Source organism: Solenopsis invicta, chromosome 3, assembly GCF_016802725.1.
Source record: "Solenopsis invicta isolate M01_SB chromosome 3, UNIL_Sinv_3.0, whole genome shotgun sequence".
In the NCBI taxonomy this organism is placed as follows: Eukaryota; Metazoa; Arthropoda; class Insecta; order Hymenoptera; family Formicidae; genus Solenopsis; species Solenopsis invicta.
The window spans coordinates 32,208,456-32,234,424 of record NC_052666.1 but is presented as its reverse complement, the minus strand read 5'-3'; the positions used below and the strand labels follow the sequence as shown (position 1 = coordinate 32,234,424).

At 39.0% G+C, this 25,969-nt stretch overlaps 6 protein-coding genes across 8 annotated transcripts; 4 read left to right on the top strand and 2 right to left on the bottom strand.

Annotated features, from left to right (window-relative positions):
* Positions 1-428: 428 nt before the first annotated feature.
* Positions 429-2,712, bottom strand: LOC105205970. The gene is made up of 5 exons (XM_039446792.1): positions 2,592-2,712; positions 1,761-1,875; positions 1,592-1,673; positions 1,396-1,524; positions 429-901 (listed from the first exon to the last, which is right to left on the bottom strand). The coding sequence occupies exons 2-5, from the start codon at positions 1,842-1,844 to the stop codon at positions 675-677; spliced, it is 522 nt and encodes a 173-aa protein (XP_039302726.1). The 5' UTR covers positions 1,845-1,875; positions 2,592-2,712; the 3' UTR covers positions 429-674.
* Positions 2,713-2,865: 153 nt separating this feature from the next.
* LOC105204616 (nuclear exosome regulator NRDE2) lies at positions 2,866-7,131 on the bottom strand. Its single transcript, XM_011173760.3, has 10 exons — positions 6,872-7,131; positions 6,107-6,756; positions 5,656-6,019; positions 5,426-5,572; positions 4,913-5,181; positions 4,456-4,784; positions 3,836-4,376; positions 3,604-3,753; positions 3,358-3,533; positions 2,866-3,274 (listed from the first exon to the last, which is right to left on the bottom strand). Exons 1-10 carry the CDS (start codon positions 6,930-6,932, stop codon positions 3,022-3,024), a joined length of 2,940 nt encoding a protein of 979 aa, XP_011172062.2. The 5' UTR covers positions 6,933-7,131; the 3' UTR covers positions 2,866-3,021.
* A 34-nt stretch (positions 7,132-7,165) lies between these two features.
* LOC105204617 (molybdenum cofactor biosynthesis protein 1) lies at positions 7,166-9,447 on the top strand. The gene is made up of 7 exons (XM_039446785.1): positions 7,166-7,638; positions 7,751-7,868; positions 7,963-8,129; positions 8,216-8,443; positions 8,538-8,762; positions 8,833-9,067; positions 9,307-9,447. The coding sequence occupies exons 1-7, from the start codon at positions 7,465-7,467 to the stop codon at positions 9,360-9,362; spliced, it is 1,203 nt and encodes a 400-aa protein (XP_039302719.1). The 5' UTR covers positions 7,166-7,464; the 3' UTR covers positions 9,363-9,447.
* Positions 9,448-9,506: 59 nt separating this feature from the next.
* On the top strand, positions 9,507-11,048 carry LOC105204618 (cyclic pyranopterin monophosphate synthase-like). Its single transcript, XM_011173763.3, has one exon. The coding sequence runs from the start codon at positions 9,543-9,545 to the stop codon at positions 10,107-10,109; it is 567 nt and encodes a 188-aa protein (XP_011172065.2). The 5' UTR covers positions 9,507-9,542; the 3' UTR covers positions 10,110-11,048.
* A 382-nt stretch (positions 11,049-11,430) lies between these two features.
* LOC105204615 (kin of IRRE-like protein 3) lies at positions 11,431-17,080 on the top strand. Of its 3 annotated transcripts, XM_011173758.3 has the most exons (6): positions 11,432-12,031; positions 13,398-13,558; positions 14,325-14,535; positions 15,051-15,201; positions 15,732-15,880; positions 16,638-17,080. In XM_011173758.3, the coding sequence occupies exons 1-6, from the start codon at positions 11,944-11,946 to the stop codon at positions 16,736-16,738; spliced, it is 861 nt and encodes a 286-aa protein (XP_011172060.1). In that variant the 5' UTR covers positions 11,432-11,943; the 3' UTR covers positions 16,739-17,080. The 3 variants fall into 3 exon arrangements, with proteins under 3 accessions (XP_039302720.1, XP_011172060.1, XP_039302721.1); XM_039446786.1 differs by having other exon boundaries at positions 11,431-12,031; positions 15,732-17,080; XM_039446787.1 differs by lacking the exon at positions 11,432-12,031 and having other exon boundaries at positions 14,114-14,535; positions 15,732-17,080.
* Positions 17,081-21,426: 4,346 nt separating this feature from the next.
* LOC105204700 (dynein light chain Tctex-type protein 2B) lies at positions 21,427-23,623 on the top strand. The gene is made up of 4 exons (XM_039447642.1): positions 21,427-21,534; positions 21,985-22,077; positions 22,536-22,732; positions 23,458-23,623. Exons 1-4 carry the CDS (start codon positions 21,427-21,429, stop codon positions 23,621-23,623), a joined length of 564 nt encoding a protein of 187 aa, XP_039303576.1.
* The last annotated feature ends 2,346 nt before the right edge of the window (positions 23,624-25,969 follow it).

The window sequence follows — 25,969 nt, the reverse complement described above, 5'->3', positions numbered from 1 at the left end:
CCTCGAAAGTCACGAAATCAAAGTATGATACACATTTACGATACATTTTCTAAAATCGTAACGAAAGTGTATGTCTACTCTCCGCAGAAATGTCCTGTATCAATATCGTGACCTTCTTTAATATATATATATATATATATATATATCGTAATATAATCACTATATATATATATATATATATATATATCGTAATATAATCACACATACGCCTCTTGCACACTATAATCACATTATACATATTTATATTAGAACTCATCGCGCCACCGCGATTGAAATTTATGGGGGTGAAAAGGCGAAACAACCGCCGAAGTATCAAACTATTTGCTATCTTATTGTATGTATCATTAATATTAAATATCAGGCGCAATTTGGTTCTGCAGATCGATCTTAGGGTATTAATTTATAATGAATTGATGTGATTGATACTATTCTCGAAACAAACGAGCGTTGGAAAGTATAAGAACACATTAAATAGTACTGCCAGTTAAAGGGAAGATCGATTAATGCTCAACAACGTCCTTGATCTCAAAGAGGAAATTGCATTTTTTTTTAACACCCGCATCTAATGCGCGGAACCACAATGATGGCATTATATATAACTAAGCACATACCTGTTATTCATTGCTACATGTATATCTTAAGAATAGAGACGCATTTAATAAGTTTGGTATAAGTTAAGTTTTAACGGAATGCAAGAAGTTGTCGTTTATGAGTTGATGTAGAGTGTCGGAGGCGTCCTTTACACGACTGGAGGCGTTACGCAATTGACATACAGCCTCTTGTAACACCAATTCACTTCTCAGCAACTGTCGATTAACAGCTGACAATTCTTGCACACTGGTCGTGATCGCGCCCTCGGTCATTTGTAAAATGTCTCTATCCAAGGTTTCATTGCATTCGTCTGTTCAAGTTTAACATATGTCAATTTAAATGATGTTCAAAATTAATAAGCGCGATACGTATACATATATACATATATTGTTTTTGTGTTTTAAGATATAATTTAATGTCTTTCATAAAAGATGTTTTATAAAAACTTATAAGAAAATTCTTTGTACAGTATAACTTATAGATAAATATTGTAATTATGCGAATATATCTGTGCAGTAAATTGAAATTAAGTTAGATAGCGGTACAGATCACTGGAAAATAAGTTATTGACATTCCACAGACAGTCTTATATAATACTGTTTAGCTATAGTTACGCACATTGTACTGCTGTAATATTAATAAACGAATGTTAACAAAAGAAAACTTTGTTGTTTCGTAAACATTTTATTAAACGTATGTAATAGCTTGTGACACTTGATACTATTTTATAGATAATACAAAAATAAATTTGAAATAAATTAGACAATGTGATTATACATAATTGTAAAATATTAAATTACTTACGCAATTTTTTGTGAAGCAAACTATTATATTTGATAGAACTTTTCTTAGATTTTGGTATCTTAAGATCTGTATAAGGAGGACATGCCATGGCATCCACTGCTCCGCTAACACTACTCAAACTTGTTAGATCTATAAATAAAAATTACATATTATTTAAAATTTAATTTAAAAAAGAATCAATATTAACAAAAATTACCATCATCTGATTCTGGTGCTTCGCCTGAAATAATAGTACCGCAGTAGGTTGATGGTGTACGTATAGTAGGAAATCCTAGGTTCTATGTATTATAGACAAATTTTTTTCATTTTAATTGTATATTAAAATATTCAGTATGAAACATAACACAGTAATATAGATTACATACAGTGACAATATTCGACGCATCGTCATCAGACTCTGGAGCTTCTCCAGACACAACTACAGCTTTCAAATCCATTTTTTTAGACATATTTGATATTTATAGTAAGATTTCCATAATACTGCAATAAATATAATAAATAAATAAATATATATATATACATATATATATATATATATATATACATATATATATATATATATATATATATATATATATATATATATACAATGACGTGCAAAAGTTTCCGGCCAGTGACATTTTGTACTTTAATTTATTAAAAAATAGCCTAATAAAATTTTCATAATTATCATTGTTTTACTATATTATTTCATTACATATATCTTATACTCATAACTGATAATTATGATAATTTTATTAAACTGTTTTTTAATAAATTAGAGTACAAAATGTCACTGGCCGGAAACTTTTGCATGCTACTGTATATATATATTTATGTACTATGTAATTAAATTCCTATATTACACACTTATGCAATATGTACATATAATATACAAGTTACATAAGAATTTAATAATATTATGAAAAGTATCTCTCAATACGTATATACAATTAATTTTGCATAATTTGTAAAAGAATTTTATTTCTATTTTCATCATTATTAAAATTTATGTGATGACGTTTAATGCTTATATACTAATATACTATCAATTTGAGGTTAGTTCTGTTTACTGAAAATTTGTACACGTTTGCAGAACGTTGTTACTAATTATTTTAATGAAAAAACAATACACTTGATTCAAAACAATACGATCTTTTATTTTTCATTTCTTATTTACAATTTATTTCGAAAAATACCGTCACAATTTTCCTTACCATGTCACTGATCTAACCAAAGACTTTCAGATGTGAATATCTTCTATTTCTAACATTATTGGTATCGTATATATTTTCAACATGATATTTGCATTTAATAAATAAAATGTAGATTTAATGTAAAAAAATAATTAATATGCAATATGAATATACGTAATACAAAATTTGGTATATATAATACAGTATAATTGATTTTAAATATAATACACTAAATAAAAAAAAATGCTATATTTATACATTTCTTAGTTTACACATTGCAAAATAAGCAAAAAGCTTGTTTATATACTGTCTATATTCTCGGATATTTTTAAATTTAAGTGCTATACATAAATTTATAGGTATATTTCTATAACAATTTATCACATCAGAACATAAATTAAGGAATGTCATACAATTTTATAGTTTGTCCTACAAATATCAGAAAATTATATTAGCCACGAAGAATATCCAATTCTTCAGGTGTGACATGCATTCTTAATTCTTTCTCGCGTATTAGATCTTGGATTTGTGTCAGAAGTTGAGGTGCTACTTCAGCTGCATCTATGTAAATACTTCTTGTCCATGGACATTGCGTGACACTCTCGTGATAAACCTCTTCTCCTTTTTTTTCACATAAATTATGCTCGCGTAAAAGAAGCATATACAATCTCCATAACAATGGGCAACATCGGATCGATGGTATTCTGAAAATAATTTTATATAATATAGATGATGGTACTTATACATTATAAATTTGGCATCTTACAAAAATATAATTATACTATACCTGGAGAGTGTTGAATGAAATGATAATATTTTATTCAGTGCAGCATTCATTGCATCAGGTTGATCAAGTTTCTTTAAGAGACCAATACGTCTACGAGCAGCCAGATACATTGCCATGGCTTGCCACAGTTCAATTTCAGTGCTTCTACTATTGAATCTCCAGGTTGGCAATTCACTCTGAAATGATAATTATTTTCTAATTCCATTATTGATATTTTTTAGAGACATAGTAGTTGTTATAATTTACCTCTATGCCAGCAAATACAGATAGAGCATAAAAGTTATTCGGATATATATTTAAAGTTCTGCTCAAGATTTCTTTTAGCACATTCTGCATGCTCTGAGTCCGTTCGTAATGTAATTGCAGAATTGCAATTTGACTTTCGTACAACATTTCCTGCAATGAAATAAAATTGTTTTAATTTACGCGTTTATCCATTAGTAATGATCGTTTTAATCATAAAATATTAAATTGGTACCTGTAAGTAGGGATAATCTTTGGAATGATCAATGCAGCTTTTCAATGTGTTGACAACAGTTTGGATATCACCATCTTTAATATACAAGAAATACGCGTAGCATACGATCGCGTCGCATTCCAAATCCGACAGGAAAAAATTATCCTTTTCCTTCTCATCGAAAGGAACTCGCAGAAAGTCTTGTACATACGAATGTAAATACGCTTCAATCAGTGATTCTTGATTTCCGTTTTCGTTAGGTGTCATTTGACCAAAGACTTTTAATATCCATGGTCTGTGCGAGTCGTTATACGTTCTAATATCGAGCAAAGTCTCGATAAATGTTCTATATACGTTGAAAAGCGCTGCCCTCTCATACACGTTGGTAATCGCAGATGGACGTGTTCCTTGAGACTGAATGGCAGTCTCGAGAATGTTCACGCAATTGCTGAATCTGCCCATTTCCAGTTCTATCAGAGCATACTCCTTATAAAAATATAAATTATTTCTATTTTCATCCTTTTTTAAAAATTCCTTCAACGTTGCCCTCAATTTTTTCCCTCTGCAATAAAAAAACTTAATTAATTTTGCATACAAAATTAAAATTATTATATTATTATATAGGCAAACATGGATTTTACTTATTGTCATGTTTTAAAGGTTCATCTTTGTTGAGGAAAACTAGTAGCCTTTCCAATCGCAACCACCAGACATATACACTTGTTCGTTGCAGTGAGGGTAGACTTTCCGCGATTGTATGAAATATTTTGCGTACAAAATCTAGGTAAGGTTCCTGTGCTGGATGGAACTTGAGATATTGAGGACCTGACGTTAGACGTCCTTCGAGAACATCTTTCAATAATTCTTTTCTTTGGTCGTGACCAGCCATTTCACCTACCATGGGATACATAAATGGAAGCAATACTTCTAAAGATTCTACTCCCCAATGAAAATTCGTCAATAATAACTCCTGTAAAAATATAAAATTTTTTTTATAATTCCTATTTATATAACTGTACAATTTCATTTTTCTAAATTCCCTATATTTCTATGCTTTAAAGATTGCAATACATTTAATAAATAAAATAATTTACTTACTTTCATGTAGTGATCACGACAAGGTAGAAGTGGTACTTTAAGACACAAAAGAGAATAGATGGCCATTTGAAAGTTTGAATTTCGAGAAAGAATTGGATGTACAAAGTCTGCTACATCTTCTGGTAAAATAAACCTTCTAGAATCTCCAACTAATTCTAACTCGTCCCTACTGACGCTAATCCAATGACAATTTTCTCTCAATGACTCTGTTCTTTGCCATAGTTGATTTAGAGGTAATCGTGACATCAATATCATTTCTTCCATTCCAACTGAAAATGATTATTATATTTAACAATCAATAAATCCTTAATGGCATGTTACGTATCATAAGACTCCCATTAAGTTTTTTTTAATTTATTAAATTTTTTACTTTTATTATTTATATATTACATACATCATTTTTCATTATATTTACCTTTGCAAAATTCATAACTCAAAACATTTCTCCTGTAATTTGAATAATTTGAGCTTAATAGAAGTCTTTTATTATAACTTACAATATTATGTACTTACTTAATTTTTTTTCATCTATAGATCCTCGAAAAGATAAACTATTTTTGTTTAAGTTTAAATTCAAATTTAGATTTAAACGTATTGTTTCCCACATTTGTTCCCATAGTCCTGTATGTCTCAGAAAAATTAAACATTGATACAGCATATCTAGAAGAAACATAATATATCAAATATACATATAAAAAAAATGTATGATAAAATTAAAGAATCACAATTAGATATCTACTTACGCAGCAGCTGTGCATCGTATACAGTAGGATTTGTTCTCGAACGCTGTCTCAGAACACAGAAGCATTTTGAATATAAATCTAATACTCGTGGAACAGTACACATTGCTAGTGAAGCTTGTGTGACCATGATAAAATGCTGCCATAACACAATATTCCCTGAATCTTTGTTAACTAATATCTCCAATTGATTTGATAATTCATCAGATGGTGTTAATTCTGTCATAAAACGTAGCTTTAATTTTAATAATTCCTTCGAATCTGCATTTTTTTCGAGAGCTTTTTCAACAATAGATAACTTTTTTAATACTGTAGATCGTTGTAGGTCTTTGGTAAATTGATGTCTCTGATAACAAATCAATGTGTCCTGTAACATTTGTATTGAAATATCGTTATACATACTGTAAAATGATGTCATTAATAACCAAAGTACAGGAAATATTTAATTAAATACCTGAAAGTTAATGTATTGCAGCCAAAGTTCAATATTGTGTGGATTTTCTGCCAGTCGTTCGTTGTATTCTTGAGTTTTGCATTTCTGTTCCTCTTCCAAGTTCTTGCACCAAGAAGGTACACTTTCCTCTGCTTCATTGTCTTGCTTAATCTCTTTCTTATTCGTTTTCTTGATAACTGTATCTTTTTTCTTAGTTGTTTCTGCAGAATCAATATTTTTAATATAATATCTATGAAACAAGTTCTTCTTTGGTTGCTTGTGCTTAATGTAACCAAGAGATTTTTCACTAATGTCATAATATGGCCTCGTTCTAGAGCAGAATGTATTTATGTTATTGTTCCCTTTATCTCTATGCTTGTCTTCAAAGTATACATTCTTTACATCCAGCTCATAATCTGATTTATGTTGTTTACTATCATGTGTACGTTTTTTCCTTTCTGTTTTTTGCTTCTTATTGGTTTTCTGTCTTGCATGCACCTTTATATCCTGAGAGATTATTTCAGGTGGTAATTGTTTTTCTGCACTAAACGAAAACTCGTCTGTATTTTCATGTAAAGACTCCTCTGACGAGGAGTACAAGTCGAGAGGTTCCCTTTTAGGCACTTGAGCCTGAAAACTCGAATTCGACAACCAGTCGGTGGAAATGTTATCTAAAATTAAAGCGTACAACACAAAGAAGTATATTAATTTTGAAACAGAAAAAATTATTTAAATATTTGTCTACAATTTGTCTTTACAGTGTAAACATTGATCTGAATAAGTTACCTGTATCACCGCAACTTGTTGATTCAGTTTTGTCATTCGAATACGCAGGAAAGAGAGACATTTCTTCGTCTTTTATTTATTTTATTCTTCTTTTTCTACAGCACGAAATATCAAGTTTTTCTTTCAATATTTGTTTCTAACCTCTCTTTTAGTTTACGATTTTCGAAGGTAACTGTGATCTCTTCTGTTACCGACCGTATTTATGCCAATCGAGTTGCTTCTTCTCTCTAGTCGCAACGTGGCGACACAAGCATTTCGATCAGCTGTTTTGCAACGTGTCACAGGTTGCAGCTGGTTGCAGCCTGTGATCGCGACGTGCACGTGTGACAGGTGATTGACAGGTGGCAGTCGATGGAGCGTGACTGAAGTTGATGTGGAAAAGGGGAGCAAAGGATGATTCAGTCACCTCGAGTTGTTTGGAGCGCGCAGTTCAACTGCGTTTGACATATCAGATGACGTAGCGTCAGATAAAGCCGAATGATACTATACCTAGATAAAGACACAAAACCATTGTCACGGGATTATAAATTGTTGATTATGTAATTGCTTTATTCGCTCCAAGGATGCGTAATAATGAAAGGAAGCGTTAATGCATGAGCGAGAACGTAACATCGACAGTGGGTGACATAACAATTCTCTTCCGTTTTTTTTTTAGTCTCCAGAGTTCATTAACCCTACAAATGTTTCGGGGGTCACTTCTTACTAGAAAGCTTCGTGGTATCGCGAATGCGTCGACGGAAGCTGCTGCAATCGCGGAGACGTCTCGGGTAAGCGTTGTCGCATTTGTCAAAGCGCAAGTTATTTTTATGATGATTTTATGTGCCAGAGGTAATTGAAGTATTTTTTTTTTTTTAACAAACACATCTTTGTTTATTGCAGTTACAGCAACTCAGAATCAAGTTGCGGGAGGATGAACAACGTGGGATACTTACAGACACGTTTGGACGTGTTCACACGTACCTCAGGATTAGCCTTACGGAACGTTGCAACCTTCGCTGTGAGTCTTTTTCTTAAAGTCATACAAAGTATGGTTTTCTTTTGAATTTGATGACTGTTACGACATAAAATACTATATTTTTTTATCGTTACAGGTACATATTGCATGCCTGCAGAGGGAGTCAAATTAACCAAGAAGGAAGGTATTCTAAAAACGAATGAGATAATACAGATAGCGGATCTTTTTGTCAAAGAAGGAGTGCGTAAAATACGTTTGACCGGTGGCGAGCCCACAGTTCGAAAGGATATCATTGATATTGTTGTAAAGTCTATTTCTCAATATTGTAGTTGATTAACACTAATTCATTTTTAGAAAGCTATTCTACAACATACAATTTTGCGTTTTAGGGACAACTGAAGCAATTGAAAGATTTGGAGCAAGTTGCGATTACAACAAATGGGCTAACACTGACGCGTCAATTGCCAGCTCTTCAGAAAGCAGGGTTGGATGCGCTCAATATATCACTAGACACTCTGAAAGAAGAACGCTTTGAGCTGTTCACTCGCAGAAAAGGCTGGGCAAGAGTTATGGCTTCCATAGATCTCGCTGTTCAGCTTGGTTATAATCCCGTGAAAGTAATTCAATAAAATTATATAAATTTTAAATACAAATTATTATATACACTGCGATATCTTACGTAATTTGTTTGTAATTTGTTTGGATGATCAGGTCAACTGCGTGATAATGCGAGGACGCAATGACGATGAAATAATTGACTTTATCAATTTCACGAAAGACAGGCCTATCGACGTACGTTTTATAGAATACATGCCGTTTCAAGGCAACGAGTGGAAGGAAAATAAGATGGTTCCTTTCGATGAGATGAAAGCGATAATACGAAAGAAATATCCCGAGTTCCAAGCTCTGCCGAATCAGCCCAATGACACATCCAAGGTTTGTTTCTTGGAAATACTGCAGTTGTATCACTTGAGATTGCATTGTACATTGTATTCTCTCTCGGTAGGCCTATCATGTGCCAGGATTTGTAGGACAGGTTGGGTTTATCACGTCAATGAGTCAACATTTTTGTGATTCGTGTAATCGCTTGAGAATAACGGCGGATGGAAATTTGAAGGTATGCCTATTTGAAGGAAAAGGCGAGGTCTCACTTCGAGATGCTCTGCGAAATGGAACTTCGGAAGATGCACTTAAGAATTTAATACGAGGAGCAGTAGCGCGAAAACAGAAACAACACGCAGGTATATTACATATGTATCGATTAAGGCCGCAAGAATGCGCGGTATTTCACAATAGAATTTCAACTCTTATTAAAAAGTCTTTGTAAAAATATTTTTAATCATTTAAAAATCTTGTTCTTCAATTTTGCTTTTTTCTCTCTTTCGAGTTTTTCTCGTTATCTCTATTTATTTTACATAAACTGTAGCAGTATCGACAAACCGATCAAGTTTATATCTTTGCTGTGACACGTGTGTTTCAGGAATGTTCAATCTCACTCACATGGAAAATAGGCCAATGATTCTGATTGGGGGTTAATTGATATGGGGATTATGATAATTAACTAACTATATTAAAACACGTTCGGCTTTGTCGAAACGCGCACAGACATTATCGCAAGCTCTCAAATTCCTATATTAATGTAGTATTAACTTTTTAGAACTAATTTTACAACGTATTTACGTTGCAGAAAATCGTAAGAAAAAATTTTCTTACAAAATGGGTAACATCGCGTCGATGCAGTACAAATGTTTTCTATATTCCAAGTATCTTAAAAATAATGCAAGTATTAGAATGCATTCGTCATTATCGCACATAGATGAAACTGGTAAAGCGAGTATGGTAGATGTTGGATCGAAAAACGATAGTAAACGCGTAGCAATAGCAAGGGGATTCGTGAAGACAGGTCCTATTATTAGCAACTTAATCGCGGAAAATAATATAAAGAAAGGTGACGTGTTATCGGTGGCTCAATTGGCCGGTATCATGGCAGCGAAACGTACGTCTGATCTCATACCACTGTGTCATCCGCTCTCCTTGTCTTATGTAAACGTACGCTTAAGATTGAACGAGGAATCGCACACAGTCGAAATTACATCAGAGGTCAGATGTATCGGCAAAACCGGCGTTGAAATGGAAGCTTTAACCGCTGTGAGCATAGCGGCTCTCACAATCTACGATATGTGTAAGTACGCGGCTAATCCCGGCACGATGCAAATATACGGTATAGAATTGGTGTCGAAGACGGGCGGTACAAAGGGTGACTTTGCGATAGATAAAGCTTAGACAGTATCTTTATCCTGTCAAATTATCAACCGGATGAAGATTCGTTCTACTGTGATTACAATTAAATAATACGGAGCAGAGTACAAGATTCCAAAATGCTCAAATACGTCTAAAGAAAAGAAAGATTGTTAGATTATTTAGATTATTTAAAATCTATTATGCACATGGAATTTTATACATATTTTACATGGTAAGGGGAGATAATTATATTTTACATACATAATATATCAGTGAAGAAAGCATAATCATTTTTTTTGGAACGTACTTTTGTACTTCTGTAAATGATTAATGTAAAGATAAGCTATTATTTGGTTACGCACAACAATGAAAACCATGACGGCTCCAACGAATCAATAATTTTTTTCCTAATTTTTCCTTTTATAAAAGGAATTTCGTAAGTGATGTAAGATCCTAAATATAAGTGGAAAAAATTTAGGCAAATATGAATAATCAGGTAGATATGGATAATCAGATATATTTATGTGAATAGAAAATGTGTCTGTGTAAGTTTAAACGCGAATAAGTATACATTTATTTTAATCAAAAGATTGTTTAAAAAAATGTTACTACGATTATGTACATAATATTAGAAACAAAAAATTTATAAAGAATTCATACGCATAGTCAAGAAAGTTAGAAGGGAAATTAGGAGCAAAGTGCAATAACTAGAAATAACGCAGTGCTCGTATTGTTGTACCTTGAGAACTACCTACCGACTTGCACTTTTTAATAAGCATTTAATATTACCGCGAGGATGAATGCCAGAGGAACGAAAGCGCCCGTTGAAGAAAATACAAAGGAGTAGTAATACGTAAAAGGATCTTACCAAGAGTTATCCTTATATTACGAGTCGCAAATGATTCATATTGTATTTAAAAAAAAATATTGTTACGTTGTTGAAAGATTCTATTGCAATATATTGTTTAATATATAAGAGAAGGGAGAATTTTTTTTATGTATACGCCCGATCCTTTATTTTCTTATTTACGTGTAGAAGATTGCCTTAAAAAAATAACGAATGTTCCATAAATCGTTTTATCCACAAACTCTTTGCGAACGGATAGAAGAGACAGGTAGAAGCTAGCTCCGCGCTTCGGGGTGAGATCGGCATATATGTAGGTACGTCGATCGCTCCGGTAAATCGTGATAACGTACGAGCGCGTTGTCGCGGGAGTGGCGCGCGGTCGGGCCGGGATAAATACGTCTCGCCGGTTAAGGGAGAGATCGCATCCGGTGCCGGAGACCTCTCGGCGCAATCGCACGTGCCCCGATGGTACGGGCACGGCGCCACCGTGCCAGGATTTCCGAGCTTTTTCCCATCCTCCGCGACGAGCGAAATTCAGTGCTCGGCCCGCAACCGTGTCGCACCGCCCCCAATCGCTTCGACGCTCCGTGCGATCGTCGTCGCGTGGTGAACGAGCGTGTTAGCCAGCGATTAGCGATCGCTATCGAATTAAACGGTCTTGTTCGAATTATAATTTTTAACAAGGATAATTTCCAATAATTAAATTCAAATAATAAAAAGCGCGAGAGACCGGGCGATTATGTTCGGGACGACTCTTTGGTATCGCAAGGACGGTGGAAACGATCTCGATTCGCGATCGGTAACGTGAAGAAGAGCGAGCAAGAGACACACGGGCACGAGTGACGAAGCACAGACGAGTGGCGGCGAGTGGCAGACGAGTGTGACACGGCATTATGCCAACGATCGGCGTGATCCCGCGGGTGCTTCACGAAGGATCGCGAATAGAGAGCGATCGTTCGGATCGGATGGTGGTGAGCAGGTCGTTATCGGGCGCGTGAATTAGATCGAGAGATGTGCGCCAAGTGAAAGATGGCCCCGTTCCACGGCATGGCCCTGCTGCTCCTGGGAATCGGATACCTGTTACACGCGGAACCACTTCACAGCGAACGCGGCATCGGTAAATGTCCCGTACTTCCTATCCGCCTCCACCCACCCCCGTAGAACTCACTTCCGCTCCCGACACCCTTTTGTATCCGCGGCTCTACGCTGTAATTTCACTTGCACCCAGAGTAATTTCGGTCGCGCGAAGCATCGGCGCACGAGAGAGTGGCGTAAATCATTTTTATTATCGAACTCGTCTCGCTCTCGGCCGAAGAGCCGAAGAGAATAAAATCAAAAAAGCCTTTTGTGACGCATCAAAGAATGAAATAGTTGGGCGTTTCGCAAAAGTCCAAGAAGAGACTTGCACCTATTTAAATTCAATAAAAGTTCTGTTTCACAAAGTTGACTTTTTTAATCAAATGTGGCAAAAGAAACTTTACGTATTTATTTTTTAAACCAATTGTAGCCGGATAAAAGTTTTAGGCATAGACGAGACTCGATGATTATTTCGTAATTCTGTGTAATTTTATTGATTTTCTTCCATCTTACGTGCCTTTTACGCCATAGACGAAAATAAGAGATCAATTAATTACAATTAGTGTTAACCGAGAGGATTATACTTTCGAGAGTTAGAAGATCCAGTATTATATTTTTATCCTCAGCACAGTTAATACACACGTCTTTTTTTGCGAAGCCGGAAGAGAAATTAATTAAGAAAGCGATTAAAGGATCTACGCTCTTCGGTGGGAAATAGAGTACTTGGAAAGTAAAGAGGGAGAATAATTAACAATTCTCTTATGATATCTAAATAAAGTCACGACTAAAAGAGCGAAGATTATAGTATCTATTTACTTTTATAATTCTTGTTTCCTTTATGTAATTAAAGGGCTTTGTTAGAAGAATAGCGTAATACGTTGCGAGTTTATTAAATAACGATATTACTAATTTGTCGCGAGTTTATTAAATCAGGTACGTTTTGCTTTACAAAATTACTCCGGCGTTCTGATTACATACGACACACATATGACAAGACCAATATGACATCGTAATAAAAAAAAACTATATATATGTTATCTTCCGTTAGCTAAAGATAATTAAAACCTCGGAATATATAATAGATAAAATGTAATATGTAAAAAGAGCAAATCAATTTAAACGCGCGCGTAAAATGTAAAAAATAAAATGTAAAAAATTTCAATCATTCGACATAACGTAACATAACGTTACGTAATATTATTTTAACTACATATTTTTTACAATTATCATTTTTGGGTGCAAACGTGTGTAAATAAATAATTGATAAATATTCCGTAGAAAAAATATGGAGATATTTTTGATCGGAGACTTTCATTTTTTAAACCACGGTCTGTAATTCTTTCCGGCGAAAGAACGTCACCGCGGGGAATAATAGTATGTCAACACGTAGTTTATATCTATTCCAGCGCTCTTTCATCTCAACGACGACACGTTCGGCAAAGGAGAGAAGTCGCAGCGTGGCACAAAGAAGACCTATTTTTTCAAAGACACGCCACAAAAATTAACGGTGGCCATAGGGCAGGCCGCCGTCTTATTATGCCGTGTTAAAAACCTAGGAAACAGAACTGTGAGTTTCACTGGGCGTCCCCGAGCCCCGCGCTTGATCTCATCGATCTTGAAAGTAGCTCGCGTGCCTGCGATAACTTAATGTGCTCGCGCAACCCTTTCGCTGCTGGCAAGTCAAGCGTAGCGTGTTCATTAGAGTGTTCATTTAGATTTGATAGAGTTTGAAAAAAACGGACGAGTTTTTTGTTTTTTTTTTTCTTTTTTGGCACGACGATATCATCGTAATTCCTCGTAATTTTTTGTTGGGAAAGGGTGGAGAGGGTAGACGGTTGAAAAAAGAAAAGTGAAAGCATCAGCGTTTTCTTATTCATGACCCCGTGCCAAAAAGTCAAAATCGATATTCTTATCGTTCGGAGCACCTCCTTTAAAAATGAATCGCCGTTACGACAACTATGCAGTCATAAAAGGAGGAGCGTTCGCTCCCTCCGATCCTGAATTTTCTCCGCAACCGAGCATTTTTCTAGCGTTTCAAAATATTTAGAATGGAATGCAAATTTTCCTCTCGGACTTGTTAATTACGTCTTTGTATCTCTAAATTCCCTCGGGTCTCGACAAGATCGACGGAAAACTTCATTATAATGCGAGGTGAGGAACGAGCACGCGGGCGGGTTGAATCAGCAGCAGCAGCAGCATCGGTGGTAGCGGTAGCGGTAGCGGTAGCAGAAGCAGAAGCAGCAGCAGCGGCAGCAGCGAAGGGGTTGGTTGAGGGCAAACTGCAATTACCTGCGCCTCATTCGCGGCACCTCGCGCTTGTGTGTGTGACCCAGGTGTCTTGGATCCGAAAAAGGGACCTACACATCCTGACGTCCATGTCGGTGACTTACACGAGCGACGCGAGATTTACGGTAGTCGGCAATCCGGAGACCGACGACTGGAATCTGCGAATAGATTACGTGCAACCGCGGGACGCCGGCATTTACGAGTGTCAGGTTAATACAGAACCGAAGATATATAGAGCCGTGGCACTGAAGGTTTTGGGTGAGTTTCCCTGCGAGAGGCGAGGTGAGGTGAGGTGAGGTGAGGTGAGGCGAGGCGGCGTGTAACGGCGAGGCGCGCGCGCGTCCCATCCGCGAGCCCCATAAATCGCGCTTAAAGATCTCCCCGGGCGTCTTTCGCGGTCGGTACGAACCAATTGTTTTAACCCCTCCCTTTCCGAACTGTCCTCCTACGCGATCATCACGCTCCAACGTCTCCCGCGACGATGATGACGACAACGACAACGACGCGGCCGGGATTCGCTGAGCTTTTCGAAATGAAGTAGAAGATCCATTTTCCAAGGTAGAATCCGACGCGGATAGTAATGCGATCTCTCGCACCGTTTCTCTGCAGTGTAATAAAGCCAATCGCGTGACAGAGAGAGAGAGAGAGAGAGAGAGAGAGAGAGGGGACGAAGAGAGCGCGCGGCGAGCGGCGAGCGACGCCGCTGTGCGTTCCACTTCGATTACTCACACTTCTCTCCTTCTCTCGTCTCTCGTTATTGCTGTTTCCATCAGATATACAGGCGAGGATCACGGGTTCCCAGGAGTTATACATCAGGAAGGGTAGCACAATCAGCTTGACCTGCATCATTGAACTGCAGGATCTGCCTCCGAGCAACGTGACCTGGTATCATGCCGGAGTGGTGATCGATTTCGACGGTCCAAGGTACGCGCGAGAGCGGTCGATCATTATTACCTTTGTGAAATACACAATTAACTGATACAATTGTCACTCGTACCACGTTAATATCGCGGTGAAACGGACAATCGAATCCCGATCCCGGTCTAATCGGCCGCTAGCTTCGAAATTGCTTTTGCGTTCACGCAAAGCCACGTAGCACGCCATAGCACGTCATAGAACGCAAAAGCAATGAAAAATCATCGATTTTCAACACTCCGCACGGATGATTCTATTCTTGTTCGTCAAGAACCGTCGTTGCACGCAAATGCAATTGAATTTTTAACACGCCGGGATGATCGGAAAATCGGATTGACGGCTGATCGCAGCGAAATGGGACGACGCGTTAGGCGTCGAGATCAACGCGGGATAAGCCACGCACACAAATACAAATACAAATACAAATACAAACGCAAATACAAATACACGCACGCAAGCACACCCGACATGTGAATTTTGGTGTAAACTTTCACGAGTCAGTTCTCGAGAGTAACGCTCTTACGTGTTACGTTCGACAGGGGTGGCGTATCGCTGGAAACGGAGAAGGGTAAGCTTGGTACCACCAGCAAGCTCCTAATAACGCGTGCTCAACTCGACGATAGTGGTAATTATACATGCGCTTCGAGTAAAGTCACCCCGGCGAGCGTCATGGTGCACGTGCTAAACGGTGAGCAAAATACCGGTGGTAATATCGGTAAGGGTGGCAGTTGCGATGAGGAGATTGCAATGGCTCATTTCGAAATTCTCCGCTTCGCGATCGAGCGAGCGAGCGAGCGAGAGAGGAGGCGTATAATATAGTACTACATTGCGAAATTACTCCCCGAGCGTGCTTCGCGATAAGGATATACATTTGTTTTAATTTACACTCGCAATCTGCTCTCACAGATTTTCCGTGCTTCCTCTCTCTCTCTCTCTCTCTCTTTTTTTATTCATTACATTATTATATTTGGTATAAACAATGCGATCTCTACATTAAAATATCAATTATGTAACTGCTAACAATTGTTTAATGTTGCGACGAAGCAAAGCACAATTTTCATATAATATGACGTTTAATAATAATATGTTCGCTCGATCGCTGCTGCAATAAATAGTATGCATATTGTAAAAGAGCCCGGAACGCAAATTATCCAACGATAATATCGACACTTGAGAGAAACAACTGACCTACTTGCAAAACGATTTTTCTCGTCTCTCTTTCTCGGGGATGACGATCGACGAGCCTTAAATCCTCGAGGATCCCTTGATGCGCGATGCTCTTTGCTTCCTTTGGTTTCACGTGGCCGTGACGGGCCGTTAACAAATTTAATGTTCGTTAGCGAGCATCCGAGAAAGACTGACGAGATCGGGACGCGCAAAGACGCGAAGCCGAGAAGCGGCACAAAAGCGACACCTTAGTCGTCCGGTGTAATTCTCTTTTCCAGGGGAGCATCCCGCTGCGATGCAGCACGGCGGCACCGGCGATGTAAATAGGAGACTCATCCTGCTCGTCCTGATTTTCCTCGTCGATACAATGTTTCGATGAGCGACTAGCCGCCAAATTCTCTTGCGAATTCCTCTCCCGAATTCGTCCCCCGAGGCGTCCGCCACATGGATGCACGCTCCGACGGAGATGGATCGATGATACCGCGTGTGTCCGGTGTATGGTGTATGATTTGCAGTAAAGTCCAATTGTTCTTTCTTTCTCTCTCGCCGCTCGCGTGGACGTTTCGCGCGATCGATGTACGTGTTAACGCCAATTCAGAATCGTTCGTTTGACGGATTTTGATCGACTCCTTGGACTCTAATAATGATCGCTCAAATACCCCTGTCCGAAATGTCAGTACGGATGTAACGTGTATGTAATGTAATAAATCTTTTGAAGTTACGCAATTTGTTCTGCTCATGTGAATCAACGTCACCATCCCTCTCGCTTGATCGTGTGGCGCGCCACCGACAGCTCTTTTATATGGTAAGGTATGTACCTAGTCTAGAAAGGAGGAGTCTAGAGAGAGAAAAGTATTAATCGTATAATCTTCTAGATTCAATAATGAATTATTAGAAACTTGATCCCCAACTACCTTTTAACGCGCACCTTCAGCCGAGCTCGTCGTATAAATCGATTATTCTTTCGTCGTCGTATAAAATTTCCTAGTCTGATAAAACTAAAGGAGAAAATTACGAATGCTTACAATTTGCGTAATTATTTTACGTCTAGAAACGCCGCGCTGCGCCGCGCTGCGCCGCGCTGCGCCGCGCCGCGCCGCGGAAAAGATACAATTGTACCGGGCTCAAAGTTGTAAACCGTGGCGGAGTATCTCGCAAGATCTAACGACCCAATATAAAATCGTGCCAACGAGCATCCTAGCGTTAAGTGCAGGAATCGGAAAAGCATAATCCGTAAAAGCACGCGCGTGACGCGCATTCGCGCCGCGCTGTTCACCACGTCGTCGGGTCAAAGGGTTAACCCGTTGCCCTTCTTACTCGACGGCGCGCATTGGAGAATCCCGGAATCGCCGCGCTACTTGCGCCGATAATGGAACGATGGGCTCTCTCTCTCTCTCTCTCCGCGAATCATGGTCCAGGCACCGGAGGAGCTCTCCTGGTGCGCGAGCCTGCCCACGGGAGCTACCGGATCCTGTCCGGTCTCATTTTATGCAAATCGCGCGCGGGGAGCATCTGTTAGACGTCCCGCTGCGAAGCGTAGTCAGCGTCCGATGAAAATTCATGATGGCGGACGTAACGTTGATCTCTACTACTTGCTCTATCGAACGATGGCCTCTTATTCCCCGTACGCTCGCGAAAAAGAGCTTGACGAGGAGGACATAGGCTCTACGCGGAATCCTCTACGAGAGAATTGTTATCCCACATTTGTTAATATACATTTCATCAAATTTAAAAAAAAAAAGGAAGAAAAATAAATTGAAAAAACTCGCTGTGACAGGATATTAAAAGATGACGAGGCGTTAGCTGCGGTGATGGCAAATGGAATCAAAAAGCTTCAATTAATGCCAATTTGGGAATATTCGTAATACTTTAATGGGTGTGGTTTTGTCCGTTTTTTATTTCATAATCTATCGAATGTATTATATAATAAAATCTGACGTATAATAAATTTACGACGAGCTATATATGTATTATATATAATAGCAACTCTAAAAAGAAATAAATATTTTAAAAAGATTTGAAAGATGTAAAAATAAAATTGGATGAGAGAGAGAGGATGTATCGGGCGCGAGTTTAGCCAAACGTTTCGCAAACGTCGTTTGCAAATTTTCATCTTTTGCTTTAGGAAAGTCAGGGAACGGTTGGTGCGGCGCGACGTGGCAGCGTACTGAGAGCGAGTCCCATCTCGGCAAGAGAGTTACGCGAGATCGCGCGAGTTGGGTCGGATGATCGAATTTTTGAACGCGCGCTCGAGCTATCGCCCCCACGCGAGTATCGCCCTAATGAACGAGTTTACACCGTAATCGCGTGAAGCTTTTGAGCGCAAAGCAATTTTCCCGGATATTCCTGTGGAAAATCCCGGCACGCCGGGTGGTTCCGCAAAAGCCGCGAAAAACCCATTGCCGCCAGCCTCGCCGCGTAATTGGTGTTGCGACACCACCGCTCTATCGCATCTCATTCTACATCTCGCGTCGACACTCATTGTGCGCTTTAGATCTCGCGCGCTTGGAGAGAATAAACTTTCAAGGTGCGAGGAAAGATAAATAGCTGCTTCCTGCGAGGAGAACTAGAGAAACTCTTTCGGTAGTAGCAAGTTTAATCAATGTTGATGATCGCGTCCAAGTTTAATCAATAAACAATGTTCCTTGGCGCTGTTCGCGCTCACGATTCGGAGATCGAGTAGATGTATGTACGTGAACCGTATAAACCATGCGAGGCGAGTTGAATTATTCGAGGAATGCACTATGCACGCAAATGCAACTCCTTTATTGAGGAGTTTCGCCCCTGGTCCGAAGGCCCTTTGGTCCTTATAAGCGAAAATGGACGTACGTGGCGTGTCCGTATACAATATAAAAGAATGGGATAGAATGGGATGGGGTGGCAAGCGAGACACGTTTGTAAAGAAACGGAGGAGAAAATTCATGGCTCTGGTTCTTTTCGCGTCTGATTCACGGAATCTAGGCTCTGCGTATAACAGTCTCTCCACTGCTGTGTTGCCAAAAATAGCGCACAATGGAGATCGCACTCGAGAGATCTGAGCGAAAGAGATTAGCATTGTGAGCGTGCGAAGCTTAGTCACAGAAATACTTAACGCTTCGAACTGAACAGCTGCGAGAAGGATTACGTCGGATTCAATCTTCTCGCCGAGAAAATATCGATTTCAAATCGGCCGGCGAGTGTCTGCTTGAAAACGCCACGAATAACAATTTTCCGAATCGTGTTAGACAACGTGTTTCTAAAACATGTATTCTCTCTCTCTTTCTTTCGGTCCACGGGTCGCTTAATGCCTCCGATCGATTCGACGTCTCGGAGGAAAATAAACGTCGTGTCTCTCCGCAACGCGTACTGATTTTTATCGCTTCTTCCAGGGGGAGAGCGGCATTATCCGCGGATATCAAATGTGCGGGAGAGCGAGCGAGGAAAGTTTCGGGGTTGCGCGAGCATTTCTAAGAATTTCGCTAAGAAACTAAACCGGGCGGCTGCTGCCGCATTAGATGCTTGTACGGGCCGGGAACGGAGTTTTATCGAGTTAGCCAACGAGTTTCTGCGACACGTTCGTGAAAGTTAGCCGCGTAACTGCCGATCGTCCGGGAAATTCTGTCGATTGTTTATCCAATCCCCTTCTGCTTTTACCGAGTCCAGTTAAAAAAGAAGAGAAATAAAAAGCAAAATGCAAAATTCCCAACTTTTTTTGCTCGTTGAATGCAAGTGGAACGGCTCATTTGCCTTTATCGCGCGCCTCTGCGTGCACGAGCGGAATGAGGGTGGCGGCGAAAAAGCTTGAGAAAATTACAGTCAACTAAAATTGTTAACTAAAATCACTAAAATAGAGCACCGTCAAGTAGTAATGACGTCATTGCGTAACACCGCCAGCCTTGTAACAGCTTTGGTTTATGATAACCTATGGTAATAATGACGTCATTGTGATGCAAATCGTAATCACGATGGCATTAATGATTTCATTAACGGTCGACGTTACCCGACAACGAAGCTCTCGACGTGATGCTTTTTATCACGCGGACGACGACGTGTCGAAAAGTATTGTCATCGTTGTTTCGTCGAATCGATCACGCCGATCGCGAAAGGAAGAGCTCGTCTACCCTTGGACGTTCTTAATGTTCGCTAAAGTATATTGAATATTGCAGCGATTACTAAATAAATCCCCGGCGAGGTGTTTTCAGCATAGTTGAGCCAAGAGCGTAGGTAAATTTCCTTTAGTTTGTCAAAGGAAGTACTTAACGTTCTACCGTTCAAAGCTTAGCAAAGCTCGAGGGCGTAACTCCTCTTATATCGATCGCGGTGTTTGCAACGGCACAAGCGTCGGATAAACGCGGTTCGTTTGTGGCGCGGATCATCTGCAATTGACAAACCATGTCGATGCCCAACGACGCCGAACCGCTCGATATCGATTTCGATCCGATACTCAACGGTTCCGCTGAGTCAGACGGTCCGAGACAGCCGGCGCCGCCGCCGCCGCCGAAGAAGCGGGACTTGCGAGAGTGCATGTTGCACCAAGGAACGATCCTGCCATATTGCCTGCTACAGAACTCGGCACTATTCTCATTGTCGTTACGGAAAGCAACGTAATAATAATAAAATACAAAATCACATATAAAATATCAATATTTTTATAATTAAAAAAAAATACAAAATATTTTTTATTGTAGTTTTAATTCTAAATCAAAGCAATTTAAACGATTTGTCAAAATGAGACACCCCTTTGTTAATTGTTTAATTTAATTTAACATTTTTCCATGATCAATATTAAACATAAAAAAAAACTGTCATCCAAAAGGTAGCGTTTAAAGAGCGATTCGTTGACACAGTCTCACTTGGACGTAGCTACGTAGCAGACTGCATCCGGACGTTTCTGCGGCAGGATTTATCGCGACGTAGCGCACGTAATTATTTGCCGAAATTGCTCGCGAAACTACGGACGGAGATTGCAATAATTTCCTCCTTTCAGCGACGCGGCTGAAATTCTTTTGATGAGCGTCCTTTGTTTCGCGTCGTCCCTTCTCTCGAGGACAATTCGTTTATGTCACTTGTCACTGGAGGCTACTTAAAATGAGTAAACACCAAGGTAAACAAGACGCTTCGATGATAGGATCAAAGAGTAAATTATGGCAGAGTTTGATTCAAAGATTAAGCATCAGAGCACCGATAGACACAGAGGTAAGCCGTGGGCCGAAATGTTTGCAAAAGTAAAAAAAAAACCCGTGATATCAGGTTAGTATTTTCGTAAATGTCACGTATATTTGGGGGAGACGATGCATCGGTTGCAGAAGAATAGCAATTAATTTATCTTGATTTAAAATGTAACCAACGGCAAAAAGTGTCGGTCCTGAAAATAATAATCGTGCCGGCGCATCCATCTTATTTCCGTTCCCTACTTGCCCCCCTTCTTAATGCAATATGTATTCCTTTATCGATTTAATATTTTACGATGCAAGAAAGTGGTGCGAAAGCTATAAATATTCAAATCAATCAGACGAACTAAGAAATTTATGCGAGGAGACTGCTTTTATATATTTTCTTTCTTTTTTGCACGGAGCGTTATATCGAGCGTTACAGAGTATCGCCATGGGATCTAAAATGGTACGTGTTTCTTATTTCCGGACACAGAGCCAGATCAAGAGAAAAACGCTGTCGAAGCTTTCCATGATTGGTTTCAATGGGGCCGGCATACTCTTTTACAGGCGAGGCGATCGACTTAAGGTACGTTCTCCATCCAGCGCAGCGGAATAAATTGGATGGACGCAAATAAATTGAGTGAGCACGGAAAATGAACAAGTTTTAATACAGGTGAATCTCGACGCGCCTAGAGAACCGTTTCTGAAATGAGATCTCTCGAAAAAAGAGAGAAAATGAGATAAAAATTTTTTAGATTAGGAGGAGGGGGGAAGCGACCTCCGCGATGACGATTAACGGCGTCGGGAGAGATTTCAGAAGAATTCAACAATTTTATCCGCACGCATTTTTTTTCGCAATATCACGCGCGTGTTTTACGATTCTTCAACGCCGGCGGTGCACCGGTAACTTCTTATGATCTGGCGCGGTCGTTTCCACGGTCGTTTCATTTATTATCGTCGTTGAATCTTTCCGCTGATTTATTGCCGCGTTAAGTTCCACCCTTGCCGACAATATTGGTACAGTGCTTCTTGTCGTCTGGTCAGATCCCGAGATACCAGAACACCTTTCGTTTGGAACCGTTTAGAGCTTTTCACGCAGCGACGGTCGACAAGATCGTTCGTGACGTAATGGAGATCAAATTATCGGCGATTACGTCATACCAGCCGGATCAGACGTCAAAATTATGTTTGGAAATTGCCAGCGACGTGCTGAAGGCTGTCGGCAAGAAGGATTACGACAGGTATTGAAATTATGGAAATTTATTTCAGATTGAATTCCACTTCTCCTCACTTGCTCCCGTCTCACTTTCCTCCTCGCCATCTCGCTGTGATCTTTTATAAAAATTACAAGTATCGTGTTACCTTCATTTTCCACGTTCTAAAGGGTGACGTGGATCGCCCTTGCATATATATATATATATATATATATAGAACGAGATATCTATCCTAATTTATTCCTTTCACACGTGTTGCATGAAATACGATTATCTTTAATAAGTAAATATATGAATGCGATATGTGTGTACAATATAAATAAACATCAACGTTTTCAATCACTGAAACTGTTGAGCTTAACTCGAAAATAGTCACCTAGTTTCCTCGCGTAAACAATCATTTCCAATAATTATGTTCTCTAATTTATTTGATATCATTATGGTAAACGATCATTTCAAATAATTACATTCTATAATTTATTTAAAATTATCATGTATGTAAAGTTACATAATATTTTTTAAAAGAGAAGAAATGAAGCGAAATCACGGTATACACACGGTAACGAAACTATTGTATTGAGTTTTATTTGCTGCTGCGATAAAAAATACACTCTCTAGGCGGCTATTTCCGGGTTAACAACGATTATATAAAATTTATAACAACCTTGTAAGGCTTGTGAAAATTATTAGGCGTATTTCGCCCCCGTACAATTACATATTTATTTACTTTACGAGACTGCGTTTGCAATTAGATACAAGATCGTGACGCAAGTGTACATAATCCAGCGCTTCCAACAAAGTATACACGCGGCTTTTCAGTGTCTCTGGGATGTGGAACGCGATAATTACTCGTATCACGTGCTCGAAAACAATCACATATATGCGTGGTGTTGCGTGTTCGGTGTATATTACGATTAAGCGCGGCGACGATTTTCAACTAATATCCTGCATTAAGCTCGTTGCAGTCTCATTAGTTTGTAATATTGAAATACACATTGTAACGCTTATACATATTTATCGAGTCATTGCGAAATCGGCATTAGTAATTTCAATGATACCAGCTCCAAATATATATATATATATATATATATATATACACACATATATATACATATATATTTTATATATATATATATATATATATATATATATATATATATGTATATATATATAAAATGAATAATGATATTGTAACAATACAACCGTGTGAGAATGCCCGATGTAAATTACGTGTAAAATGTACAAATGTGTGAAATTATTAAATACGCGCACAATGTGTAATGAGAAATTAAATAAAGGAGAAACGTTAAATGAGGCGGAAAATGTGCGAGTGATAGCAAGTTGAAGTAAAATCTTGTTATAATTCTTGTTATAGTCTCCGTACGAAGCTAATTACTTCGGCATGAAGGTAAGGCTTTAGACTCTCGTTTTTTGCAGAACCGTCAAAGAAGTCACCGGTGAATTTATTTTCGCAAAGCGAAAATTGTTCCGCAAAATAAAATAAAGGAAAAAAGAAAGAAATAATTGCTTCAGTTCCATCTAACGATTCAAGAATAAAGAAGGCATGCTTGAATTCCTAATTCAATCCGTTGATAATGACGATAATAATTATCGTTAATGCGGTATTCGAGCAAACTAATCGCTTGTAGTAAAATGCACCGGGGAACGCTAATGCTGGAACAATTACTTTACCGCGAACGCATGGCTGCAGCCATACAAAGCCATTGTTTCACTCGCGACAAAACGAGGAGCTTCTTGCACGGTTTCCCTGATAATTACGTTTCTTCAAGTACGAGCGATGACCCGGGATCGCGTCAGGCCGGGGTGTTTAAAAAGTCCGGTAATTGTTTCTTCCCTCGACGGAATGAACAAAGGGCGACTTAAAAAGGTTTCTCGGTATAGCTCGCTTCTCGCACGGAGGTCTAACGTATATAAGGTGTTCCAGATTATCAGTGACTTTCTTTCTTCGATGAGTTCGACTTTCGATCTTACAATTACCAAAGTTTCGATCGAGTTTTCTCTCTCTCTCTCTCTCGCGCGCGCGCGCGATTTGTTGAAAAAAATTTCATCTTAAATATATTAAATGAGCAATTACGTAACATTGATTTTAAATTGATGAAAGCGTATAGTCTTTGAAACTTTCACCATTTTTAATCTCGAGTCAAGGATTATTGGCCTCTCGCAATGTATTTTGGTAAACCTCAAGCGACTAGCCTCAAGTGAAAAGATACGTGAGTAATCTGTACAACGTCTCGTACACTCTCGGACGCCGAAGTTGTTTCAACTGACGGAATGACTGTGGAAAAGTTCTGATCGATTATGCAGTAACCATTCGCTATTAATATTTATTGCTTTCGCGACTCGGTGCTTTCCACCCTCGTCGTCGGCATGATGATTTATCGGGAAACTTTCGGTTTGGCTCGTCTACTCCTCGTCGGAATAATAGACGGTGGTTTAAAGTTCCGGCGACACCGTGAACATTTTTATGAACATTGGCACGCTCGCTCGCCGGGACGTGCTTTCGATCGCGAAGCGGCGCGATTACGTTTCGCGAGCGTGATCGCACTGCGGCGAAATGGAAGTAATTTTAACGTCTCTCCGAGGGCGAGGTGGCGGAACGAAAGGGGCGGGAAGAAAGATTCGAGAAACGGAAACGCGCTACACTTTTTGCATGGCGAATTCAGGACGGGGCCCGGGGATCCTCCGTCTCTAATCTAACTCACGTGCCAAGGATTTAAAGCACGGCCGACGGCGATGGCACGTGCGATCGAAAAGCGGATTAATGCGTATAAAGTGATTTAATTAAAATAATAGTAATAATAATACTCCCGAGCCTGTTGATTCTCGATTGGATGCAGGATGCAATCGATAACCGCGCGTTACGTGCACTTCGTGACGTTGTCAAACGCAGACGACGCTAGTTCAGTCGATCGAACCCTTTCAGCGTCATTACGCAAAGGTCCAGAAGAAAAATGGACCGATGTAGCCGACACGCTGATAAGCAAAAGATAGAAGAGATTCTGTTTTATCGGCAAGCGCCCTCGATTTATACGTCACCGCGGACTCCATTTATTTCGCGATCGATAGCGATCGGAAGGCCGGATTGACTCAAATTTTAATGATATATACGTTGTTGCAATAACGTATATATTGTCCAGCACAATTATTATCATTATTGCTATTATCGCTCTGCTATGTCAACAACAACCAACAATAATAATAATAATAATAATAGAAATATGTACCCCATTTTCCACATACGAA

Excerpts from the sequence above, each read along its gene's own strand:
- LOC105205970 (XM_039446792.1), bottom strand. The coding sequence starts at position 1,844 with ATGTCTAAAAAAATGGATTTGAAAGCTGTAGTTGTGTCTGGAGAAGCT. Across the intron at positions 1,674-1,760 it reads ATGCGTCGAATATTGTCACT|AACCTAGGATTTCCTACTAT; the intron begins GTATGTAATCTA and ends TATAATACATAG. Across the intron at positions 902-1,395 it reads TTTGCTTCACAAAAAATTGC|ACGAATGCAATGAAACCTTG; the intron begins GTAAGTAATTTA and ends AAACTTGAACAG.
- LOC105204616 (XM_011173760.3), bottom strand. The coding sequence starts at position 6,932 with ATGTCTCTCTTTCCTGCGTATTCGAATGACAAAACTGAATCAACAAGT. Across the intron at positions 4,785-4,912 it reads GTCGTGATCACTACATGAAA|GAGTTATTATTGACGAATTT; the intron begins GTAAGTAAATTA and ends ATATTTTTACAG. Across the intron at positions 3,534-3,603 it reads CTGTATTTGCTGGCATAGAG|AGTGAATTGCCAACCTGGAG; the intron begins GTAAATTATAAC and ends TTATCATTTCAG.
- LOC105204617 (XM_039446785.1), top strand. The coding sequence starts at position 7,465 with ATGAGCGAGAACGTAACATCGACAGTGGGTGACATAACAATTCTCTTC. Across the intron at positions 7,869-7,962 it reads GGAACGTTGCAACCTTCGCT|GTACATATTGCATGCCTGCA; the intron begins GTGAGTCTTTTT and ends TTATCGTTACAG. Across the intron at positions 8,444-8,537 it reads TTGGTTATAATCCCGTGAAA|GTCAACTGCGTGATAATGCG; the intron begins GTAATTCAATAA and ends TTGGATGATCAG.
- LOC105204618 (XM_011173763.3), top strand. The coding sequence starts at position 9,543 with ATGGGTAACATCGCGTCGATGCAGTACAAATGTTTTCTATATTCCAAG.
- LOC105204615 (XM_039446786.1), top strand. The coding sequence starts at position 11,944 with ATGGCCCCGTTCCACGGCATGGCCCTGCTGCTCCTGGGAATCGGATAC. Across the intron at positions 13,559-14,324 it reads AAAACCTAGGAAACAGAACT|GTGTCTTGGATCCGAAAAAG; the intron begins GTGAGTTTCACT and ends TGTGTGACCCAG. Across the intron at positions 15,202-15,731 it reads ATCGATTTCGACGGTCCAAG|GGGTGGCGTATCGCTGGAAA; the intron begins GTACGCGCGAGA and ends TACGTTCGACAG.
- LOC105204700 (XM_039447642.1), top strand. The coding sequence starts at position 21,427 with ATGAGTAAACACCAAGGTAAACAAGACGCTTCGATGATAGGATCAAAG. Across the intron at positions 21,535-21,984 it reads GAGCACCGATAGACACAGAG|AGCCAGATCAAGAGAAAAAC; the intron begins GTAAGCCGTGGG and ends TTCCGGACACAG. Across the intron at positions 22,733-23,457 it reads GGCAAGAAGGATTACGACAG|ATACAAGATCGTGACGCAAG; the intron begins GTATTGAAATTA and ends GTTTGCAATTAG.